General features: G+C 42.5%; 1 protein-coding gene across 1 annotated transcript; it reads right to left on the bottom strand.

The window, feature by feature from the left end:
- Positions 1-5930: 5930 nt before the first annotated feature.
- Positions 5931-7481, bottom strand: LOC109215036. Its single transcript, XM_019379048.1, has 5 exons — positions 7143-7481; positions 6949-7098; positions 6554-6755; positions 6318-6472; positions 5931-6137 (listed from the first exon to the last, which is right to left on the bottom strand). Exons 1-5 carry the CDS (start codon positions 7479-7481, stop codon positions 5931-5933), a joined length of 1053 nt encoding a protein of 350 aa, XP_019234593.1.
- Positions 7482-10879: the final 3398 nt, after the last annotated feature.

The raw sequence follows: 10879 nt of genomic DNA, 5'->3' as shown, positions 1-10879 counted from the left end.
TCTTCGAGAGTTGATTCTAGTAGAGGCCCATAGTTCGCGGTATTCCATCCATCCAGGTGCCGCGAAGATGTATCAGGACTTGAGGCAGCACTACTGGTGGAGGCGGATGAAGAAAGATATAGTTGGTTATGTGTCTAGATACCTCAACTGCCAGCAGGTAAAGTATGAGCACCAGTGCCTGGGTGGGTTGCTTCAGCAGATAGAGATTCCGGAGTGGAAGTTGGAGCGCATCACCATGGATTTCGTATCGGGACTCCCACGGACCTTGAAGAAGTTTGACGCCATTTGGGTCATTGTGGATCGGCTGACCAAGTCCGCTCATTTCATCCCTGTGTGTACCACTTATTCATCGGAGCGGTTGGCGGAGATTTATATCCGGGAGATTATCCGTCTGCATGGTATTCCAGTTTCTATTATTTCGGACAGAGGTACCCAGTTTACATCGTGGTTCTGGAGAGCCGTGCAGCAGGAGTTAGGCACTCGGGTGGAGTTGAGCACATCATTCCACCCCCAGACGGACGGACAGTCCGAGCGCACTATTCAGATTCTTGAGGATATGCTCCGTGCGTGTGTGATTGAGTTTGGAGGGTCTTGGGATCATTTCTTGCCATTGGCGGAGTTTGCTTACAACAATAGCTATCAGTCCAGCATTTTGATGGTGCCGTATGAGGCCTTATATGGTAGGAGGTGTAGATCCCCGGTGGGTTGGTTTGAGCCGGGTGAGGCCAGGCTATTGGGCACAGAGTTAGTTCAGGATGCATTGGAGAAGGTTAAGACGATTCAGGATAGACTCCGTACAGCCCAGTCCAGACAGAAGAGTTACGCGGACAGGAAGGTTCGTGATGTTTCATATATGGTTGGTGAGCAGGTTCTGCTTTGGGTTTCGCTTATGAAAGGCGTCATGAGGTTTGGGAAGAAAGGAAAGTTGAGTCCGAGGTTTATTGGCCCTTTTGAGATCTTGCGGCGAGTTGGGGAGGTTGCCTATGAGCTTTCCTTGCCTCCTAGTTTGGCCGGAGTTCATCCGGTATTTCATGTTTAGATGTTCCGGAGGTATCACGGTGATCCGTCTCACGCGTTGGATTTTTGTTCTGTCCTGTTGGACAAAGATCTGTCCTACGTTGAGGAGCTAGTGGCTATATTGGACAGACAGATCAGAAAGTTGAGGTCAAAGAACATTGCTTCAGTGAAGGTTCAGTGGCGGGGTCAGCCGGCCGAGGAGGCGACTTGGGAGACCGAGCGGGATATGCGCAGCCAATACCCTCACCTTTTTACTACTTCAGGTATGTTCTCTATGCTCGTTCGAGGACGAAAGAATGTTTAAGTGTAGGAGGATGTGATGACCCGGCCGGTCGTCTTAAGAATTAATGCCCCGATCCCCCATTAACTGCTTCCCCTAAGTTCATTTCTGCTATTTTGGTTTGCCGGGACGTTCGGTGTTGAGTTTCGGAGTGTTTTGGGACACTTAGTCCCTAAACGAGAGCATAAGTGTGGAAAAATGGTCCGTAGTCGGAACAGTGTGAAGACGACCTCGGAATGGAAATCCGATGGTCCTGTTAGCTCCGTTAGGTGATTTCGGGGTTGGGAGCGTGTTCGGAATGTATTTTGGAAGTCCGTAGCTCATTTAGGCTTCAAATGCCGAAGTTTGAATTTTTGAAGTTTCCGGTCCTATAGTGAATTTTTGATCCGAGGGCCGGAATGGAATTTCGAAAGTTGCAGTAGCTCCGTCATGTCATTTGGGATGTGTGTGGAAAGTTTCAGGTCATTCGGACGTGTTTTGGTTAGGTTTTTGATCGAAAGCGTATTTGGAAGAAATTTGAAGTTCTTAGGCTTGAATCATTGACTAAATCGGGTTTCCGGTGTTGTTTTAGGTGTTTTAAGGATTTGTACAAGTTTGAATAAGGTATTAGGTGGTATTGGTGTTTTTGGTTGAGGTCTCGGGGGCCTCGGGATGGTTTCGGATGAGCGACGGAAGAATTTTAGAAGTTGAGAGGTAGCAGTTCTGCTGCTTCTGGTATCTTTTCGCTTCTGCGGCTTGAGAACCATAGGAACGGAGCCGCAAAAGCGGCCTTGGTCACCACAGAAGCGAGTAGGGGCATCCTCCTCAGGAACCGCAGAAGCGGCAGGATTTTCGCAGAAGCGGGCCCGCTTCTGCGAGACGGGAACCGCAGAAATGGAAGGTCGGATTTTTAAAGATACCGCAGAAGCGGCTTGGATTCCGCATAATCGGGACCGCAGAAGCGGTCCCTTGGCCGCAGAAGCGGTAATCCCTATTCAGAAATAAGAAATTCGAGGGTTGAGTTCAAAAGATAGAAAAATCAATTGAGAGCTCGGGAGAGGGCGATTCTTGGAGGGTTTTAAGAGAAGATCATTGGGTAACGTTTTCTTAATCCTATTTAGTTGTATCCCATCAATATCTAGTTAAATCCATCATTAGAATTCGAATTTAGGATCAAAAATTGGATAGTTTGGGGAAAACTTCTTAGACCCAACTTTTGGATTTTGAGTGGGCATTTGACCTCCGATATGGTTAGACTCGTGAGAGTACGAGGGTTCTGAAAATGTGAAAATTATTCGATTCCGAGACGTTGGCCTGAGGGGCATTTTGGTCATTTTACCTATTTTCGCGCCTTAGCTTTAAATTTAATAGTGGAATCAGTTGTTTGCAATAATACTTACGATATGTAATTGAATTGAATAGATTTGGGCCATTCAGAGTCGGATACTCGTGGCAAAAGTGTGATTTCGAGTTGATTTTGGTGCCGATTCGAGGTAAGTGGCTTGTCTAACCTTGTGTGGGGGACTTTACCCCTTAGGATTGTTACTTGATATTTGAGTGCCTTGTACGTGAGGTGACGGGCGCGTACTTGAGCCGATTGATGGAAAATTCGGTTTTACTTAAGTCATTGAGTTTTGGTTTCTTTCTTACTTGCCTTATTCTAGTTGAAATTATAACTTGTGCTAGATTAGGAAAATCATGTTTAGTTGACTTGATTGCCTAATTGCTTGAGTCATTTTGACGTTTCTACGTGAAGCATGCTAGGCTAGTTCTATCTGTGTTGTATTTCATACTTCATTCCGTGGTATATTTCTGGCTGTGGTTGCGCATTTATATTGGGACTACGGATGTGGGATTCCGGTAGCACCCCCCCTGTTTGTTTATTTTGGGACTACGGGTTCGATTCCTGGTAGATCCCCCTGCACTTTTACTTTGGGACTGCGGGTTAGATTCCCGATAGATCCCCCCCTGCATATTGATGGTTGGACTACGGGATGGTATCCTGGAAGAACCTTCGGTTTGGCACATGAGTTGGACTACGGGACGGTATCCTGGAAGATCTTTCGGTTTGGCACATGAGTTGGACTACGGGACGGTATTCCGGGAGATCCACTGGACAGTTGAGAAAAAGGGCTGCAGGACGGTATCCTGGGAGACCCTCATTGTTATTCTTGGTATTGAGCTGTAGTCATTCTGTGTTCATTTCGTTCTTTGTGTAGTTGTTATTATTTCGTTAGCCTGTCTTATCCCACTGCTGTACTTATTATTTCTGTCAGATTTTCATACTGTTAGTTAATATTATATTTTACCTCAGTAGGGCCCTGACCTTCCTCGTCACTACCCAACCGAGGTTAGGCTTGACACTTACTGAGTACCGCTGTGGTGTACTCATGCCCTTCCTGCGCATGTTTTTCATGTGCAGATCCAGGTACCTCTTCTCTGGCGCACTATCCTTGAGGCGAGGGGACACACGGAGACTTCGAGGTATATCTGCAGCGTCCGCAGACCGAAGAGTCTTCTTCCTTATTCTAGTTGTAGAGCTGTTATCCTATCATACTTTTGATGTAGATATTCAGGAGATGTACTTATGGTAATTCTATTAGCCTGTGTTTCCCGTGAGTTTCCGGGTTTTGGGATTGAGTTGTAGACTTCCGCATATCTTTAGAGTTGTATAGGCCTGGCGGCCTTATATTCAGTTGTTATTTTTCATATGTTCATTTTTAGTTGATTATTCCTCAAGTTAAATTGTTATTTCCGCACTGTTAGGCTTACCTAGTTGTAGGAACTAGGTGCCATCACGACATGTTCATGGAGGGTGAACGGGGGTCGCGACAGCGAAGCATGACAGTCAGCAGTATTGCATTCATCTCTTCCTCAGGGACACATCTTCGCAGCAACTGATCTGCGCATAGCCTATATAAGAATGGATCATCCTAGATGTAGAGCCTCACATCATGTAGGAGCCTTCTTCTATTATCGGGTGTGAATTCTGGTGGTGTCACCCCACTTGCAATAAAATTCACATAATCTGCATACCACGGGGCTTCCTTTGAGGTGATTGCCAATAACTGCTCATCAGCAAATGTTTCTTTGATTGACCCCCCTTCAGCTACATGGCTTCGATTTTCTAATCTGGACAAGTGATCAGCCACTTGATTCTCTGTCCCTTTTCGATCTCGGATCTTTAAGTCAAACTCTTGCAAGAGGAGGACCCAACGAACCAGCCTCGGCTTGGCGTCTTTCTTTTCAAACAAGTATCTGATAGCTGAATGATCAGTGTAGACGATGACTTTGGTCCCCACTAGATAAGATCTGTATTTGTCAAACGCCCACACCACTGCAAGCAACTCTTTTTCAGTAACTGTGTAGTTCATCTGGGCCGAATTCAGAGTTTTGCACGCATAGTAAATAGAGTGAAAGATTTTATTTCTCCTTTGCCCCAAAACAACTCCGATAGCTATGTCACTCGCCTCGCACAACAACTCAAATGGTTGTTCCCAATCCAGAGCAATGACAATTGGTGCAGTCACTAACCTTCCCTTCAGCTCCTCAAATGCTTTCAGACAGGCATCATCAAACTTGAAAGAGACATCTTTCTCAAGAAGCCTGCACAAAGGAGAATAAATTTTCGAAAATATTTAATGAAACGACGATAAAAACCTGCATGGCCCAAGAAACTGCGAATGCATTTGACTGACTTTGGTGGGGGCAATTTTTCAATCGCCTCCACCTTCACTTTGTCCACCTGCAAACCGCTTTTGGACACTTTATGCCCCATAGACTATACCTTCACGTACCATGAAATGGCACTTTTCCCAGTTTAGTACCAAGTTCCTCTCTTCACACCTAGCAAGCACTTTATCAAGATTCATTAAGCAATTATCAAAAGAACATCCAAACACAGAAAAATCTTCCATGAACACTTCCACAAATATTTCAACCATTTCAGTAAAATAATCATCATGCACCTTTGAAAAGTCGCAGGTGCATTACAGAGACCAAAGGGCATTCTCTTGAATGCATACGTGCCATAGGGAAACGTAAATGTGGTTATCTCTTGGTCCTTTGGGGCTATAGCAATCTGATTATATGCCGAGTAACCATCTAAGAAACAATAGTATTCCTGGCCAGCTAATCAATCAAGCATTTGGTCAATAAAGGGGAGGGGAAAATGGTCCTTGCAGGTGGCATTTTTCAATTTTCTATAATCTATGCAAATTCTCCACCCAGTGACAGTTCTTGTAGGAATCATGTCATTATTTTCATTAACCACTACAGTCATCCCCCCTTTTATAGGTACACATTGGATGGGGCTTACCCATTTGCTATCAGAGATTGGAAATACAATACCTGCATCAAGCCACTTAATCACTTCTTTTCTTACCACCTCTTTCATGATTGGATTTAGTCGGCGTTGTTGCTCTACACTTGGCTTGTGTCCATTCTCCATGAGGATTTTATGCATGCAAAAAGCTAGACTAATGCCTTTAATGTCAAACATCGTCCACCCAATTGCTCGCTTGTGTTCACGTAGCACTCTTAATAGCTTTTCTTCCTACAATTTAGACAAGTCAGAAGAAACAATAATATGTAAAGTGTCAGAACTGCCCAAATAAGCATATTGAAGGTGAGGGGGCAGGGGTTTGAGCTCCAATTATGGAGCTTTCTCAATTGACAGCTTTGGAGGAGGCCTACTCGGCCTATTCAGGGGCTCAAAAGGGTGTATCCTCTGCATGTAAGCACAGGATGCATCAAGGATATGCATCATCTCCTCAACCTCATCATCATTCTCCAAGCTATCGGACAACATAAGTGCTTTCTCTAGAGAACCGTCTAGATATACACTCGTGTCAAGAAGTTGCTAATCCACCCCCACAACAGATATCATCGAGAGCTCCTCATAGTGGCGGGGAAGTTGAATTGCTTTGTAGACATTAAAGACTGCTTCCTCGTCATCCACCCTCAAAATTATTTTTCCCTCTCTCACTTTAATAATTGCATCACCAGTAGCCAAGAGAGGTCGTCCCAATATGATTGGAACCAGTTCATTAGCCTCATAATCTAGGATAATGAAGTCCACAGAGATGATGAATTTCCCAATTTGCAGCAACACATCTTCAATCACCCCCTCAGGGTGTGCTATGGACCTGTCAGCTAGCTGCAACATCACAATAGTTGGTCTTGGAGCTCCCATACCTAATTGCTTGAACAAGGACAAGGGCATCAGATTTATGCTTGCCCCCAAATCACAAAGTGCACGACCCACATCAATATTACCAATTTGCACAGGGATAGTGAAGCTGCTAGGATCCTTGAGCTTTTGAGGAAGCTTGTTTTGGACCCTTGATGTGCACTCCTCAGTAAGTGCAACTGTCTCGAACTCAGTCAATCTCCTCTTCTGAGCCACTATATCTTTTATGTACTTAGCATACTTTGGAATTTCACGAAGCAAATCCACCAATGGAATATTCAATTGAATCTGGCTCAACATAGAGAGAAATTTGCTGAACATGTGATCATCCTTCTTTTTCTACAATCTCTGGGGGAAAGGTGGTGGTGGCCTTGCAGTCTCCACTGGTTCTAAACTTGCTTCATCTTTCTTGGACTCATGTGTTGCCTTAGGAATCAACTCCCCCTCAGGTATTGGCTTGTCTTTTCTCTTTTTTTGGCACTTCCTCTAGTTCCCTTCCATTTCTAAGTGTAACTGCATTAACTTGAGGGTTCTTCTCTGTATCACCGGGGAGAGCGCCTGCAGGTCTAGTATTTTGATTTGCTGCTAACCGCCCCATTTGCCTCTCAAGATTTCTGAAATCGGTCCTGAGCTGTTGATTGTCAAGCAACAACTTCATTAGCAAGTCATTCGTACTCTCTTCCATTTGTTGGGTGGCTTCTGAGGTTGATTGAAATTTCCTTGGGGTCTATAATGATTTTGATTCGGCTGATTTCCACCCCTTGAGAAGTTGGGATGATTGTTCCAATTTGGATTGTACGTGTTCCCATATTGTGCATGCTGATTTATTGGACCTCTGCTCTGTTGCCCCACATAGTATATGGATTTAGGATTCGTGGGGCACATGTCACTCATATGACAATTACCATATAGTTCGCAGCAAATAGACATCTGTTGTACAGGTTGCATCTGTTGTGTTTGTTGCATTGTCATTCTATTCATCTGATTTGCCAATTTTGCTATATCGGCCCTCATGACTTAGAAGTCATCAAGCTCAATCAACCCGGTTGCTTTCTGTTTAATTGCCCTTTGTGAATCCCCATCTCTTTGCCAATTATGATCATTAGCAGTGAAATTATTTAGCAAGAGTTGGACTTCACTGTACGATCTCGCCATGCAACTACCTCCACAAGCTGAATCAAGATTCATCTTTGATGCATCATCTAGCCCGTCAACAAAAGTGTGACCCAATACCTCATCAGTATGACAATGATGTGGGCAGTCTCTGATTAGCTTCTTGTATCTTTCCCAAGCTTGACGAAGTGCCTCGCCATCCTGTTGTTCGAACTCAAGAATCTGACTCCTCAATGACTTTGTCTTCTTAGTGGGGAAAAACTTAATTAAGAATTTCCTTGCTAGATTATCCTAAGTGTGGATCGAGTTTGCGGGCTCCTTTTGCAACCATTCCTTAGCTTCCCCCAACAGTGAAAAGGGAAATAGTGTCAGCGTAACATAGTCCTTGGAAACGTTTGGATAATTGTAAGTATTCGTAATTTCCAAGAAATTCTGAATGTGCCTCTGCGGGTCTTCATGAGATAGGCCCACATATTGCCCTGTGGACTGAATCAGCTGCACCATGTACTGTTTGAGTTCAAAATGCCCTATGATCTTAGGCTTCACAATAGCCTGAGTTATATTAGCAAGATTGGCCTTGCGGCTTCAATCACCGCATCCTCTTCATTACCTGCCATCTCTATTGGCTGTGGTTGAACTACGGTCTCCAACTCTCCTTCTATTCTAGTTTTAGCTTCGACTTCCCTCCCACTCTGTGAAGTGTTCGTTCAATTTCAGGATCAAGAGGAAGGAGATTGTTTGCGCTTCTACTCCTTCGCATTCGAGAGAGGAGCCTGTGTTAACACAAACAAGGTAAACAGAAAATTAAAACTTGAATAAATAACTAATAAAAGCTCAATTCAGTCAAGTAGCTAATTTCTAAGTCCCCGGCAACGACGCCAAAAACTTGTTGCTTCCAAACGCACACGCAAGTATACGCGGTTGTCAAGTAATAAAGTGACTAGAAGTCGGATGTCGAACCCACGAGGACTTGTGATTAACTATTAACTAAATTAGACTATCCTAACTATCTAAACTAGAATTAAGACTAGAAGTATTTGTTTCTAAACTAATTAAAATAAATAAAAACAAATAATGAACTTTGAACAGAGGAAGAGTAGATTTTTATGTTATCAATATGATGAAAACGATCTAGGGTTATGGGCTATCTAACATTCCTATTGTATTCTTCAATTGAATTGACTAACTAATTTATCTGGTTTATTGGTTGACAGGGTTAATATTGCTCATAAGAACCTGTCGAGTTCTTACTCGCCTATTCAAGCTAACCTAACGCCTATATGTCTATGGAATTAGAACTAACAAGAACGCATTTATAATTCCTGTAAATCAACCAAGCAAGGCAATTAGGTATATGTCTATCCTAACCGCGAATCCGTTCCCCGATGCCCAGGTTCAAGAACATGCTCCACTCAATCCTATATGCAATCTAGAATTCCCACTTTCGAGTTCAATTCTAGATTCGTAGATAGTATTCAATTGGTGATAAAACAATTAAATAATTAAGTGCAGGATTGAATAAATAAACTAATACGATAAATCAAGAAATCAAAATCAATATTCGAATAACAATAGTCATGAAAGAACCACAACCCTAGAACGTGAAGCTTAGCTCCACAGAGACATGGTAGCAAAACAATAAATCATACAAAGAAACACAAAAGTTAGTAAGTTTGGTAGGAGAAAAGATGAAACCCGGCCTCCACGGCGGCTTTGTGCTCTTCCTAGGTCAAAAGTGTCTCAAAAGTCCTCAAAATAGCGTTTTATATGTATTTGTATCAAGTAGGGTTGGACCCAGACGAAACACCCTTTCCTGCGCGAAATAGGACTCTGACTCTGTAAAATTTGTACAGGCGCTCGCACCTTGCGCCGCACTGTGCGGTGTGCTTGTGGGGAAGTTCAGAGAGTTGATTCTGACAGACTGCAGGATAATTCCAAAGGCACGGCGTACGCTGCGCCTCACTGGGTGGTGCGGTAGTGAGAATTTGCGAAAATGCAAAACATGAAAGTTGTCGCCCTTTCAAATAGCTTTTCGGCGATATATTGTGGAGCCCAAAAAGAGTTCTAAGCGAAAAGTTATGTGCATTTTACTAGAGAATGCACCGTATGCCCACTCGATTCTTCGTCTCGTTCTTAACTGTCATCCATTGATCCCCAAACACGATCCCGGCTTAATTCCTTGGGCTTTTACTCAGACTTCAAAGCTCCAAATCACTTGAATTCATTTCATAACGCCTACATAGATCGGAATTAGTCCTACAAGGCATAAAACACATATTTAGTGCAAAACACTAGCGATTAAAGCTCAAACTCAATTAAAGTGCAGTAAATTAGAGCGTAATAAGCGGCTAAAATGCGCAATTATAGCCTATCATCAACAAATTTCTAAGCTATTACAATATCTCCTCAAAATTCTAAAATTATATGCAAATATTCAAATGCATAATTTCTTTAATAACATTAGTTCTTGAGGTCGTAGAGGTTGTTCTTAGGGAATAATTTCTCAAACGGAAGGTTGAATGTCATTGTATTGATCTGGATTTACTTCTTTATAAATTTTAGGCATCAGAAGTTATCCCTAAGCATAGTCGATAGCAATTAGTGGAATAGTATCAATATGTTCCTCTTCAAAGACAAAGTGCATAACTCTCCCTCTATCCCCGTAAACTCAACATCCTCTAGGAACATCGCCTAATTCATCAAAATAGCCTTAGTAGTAGGATCAGAAAATCTAAAAAGTCATGGGGGATCGAATATATTATTGGACACAAGTCTCTTAATTCTCTTTTGGAGATATTTCCTAATCTCTTGTGCCACAAAAAGCTGACTTCTGGCTGATTTATTTGCGTTTATTACAAGTTTTATTAACATGCAAGAACTCATTTAAACTAAGCAATCATATCAAGTAAATATAGTAACCTATTAAAGAACCAGAACCAACCAAATTTGAATTACAAAAGAGACTAACTTTTTCATTTTCAAATGAAAAAAATTACCAAGCTTGTCCAATACAAAAAATAGAAATCAAATTCCATCTAAAAAATGGTGCAACATAAGTCTCCTTCAAATCTAAATAAAAATTAATTCTTTAACAATCTAAAAGTTTCAATTGTATAACGATCCGGCCAGTCATTTTGAGAATTGTAGCCCCGTTCCCCCGTATACTGCCCATTTTTTGCTTTATAGTTGTTATATGACTTACTGGGTTAGTTGGTTTGGGTCCGGAAGGATTTCAGAATGAATTGAGACACTTCGTCTCTTAATTGAAAGCTTAAGTTGGAAAAGTTGACCGGATGTTG

The sequence above is a fragment of the Nicotiana attenuata genome, unplaced genomic scaffold, assembly GCF_001879085.1.
Source record: "Nicotiana attenuata strain UT unplaced genomic scaffold, NIATTr2, whole genome shotgun sequence".
In the NCBI taxonomy this organism is placed as follows: Eukaryota; Viridiplantae; Streptophyta; class Magnoliopsida; order Solanales; family Solanaceae; genus Nicotiana; species Nicotiana attenuata.
This window is presented reverse-complemented; position numbering and strand designations above follow the sequence as displayed.

Coding starts and splice junctions, on each gene's coding strand:
- LOC109215036 (XM_019379048.1), bottom strand. CDS start 7,481: ATGAGGGCCGATATAGCAAAATTGGCAAATCAGATGAATAGAATGACA. Junction 7,099..7,142: donor CACCCAACAAATGGAAGAGA/GTACGAATGACT, acceptor GACAATCAACAG/CTCAGGACCGATTTCAGAAA. Junction 6,138..6,317: donor ATTATGAGGCTAATGAACTG/GTTCCAATCATA, acceptor GGGGTGGATTAG/CAACTTCTTGACACGAGTGT.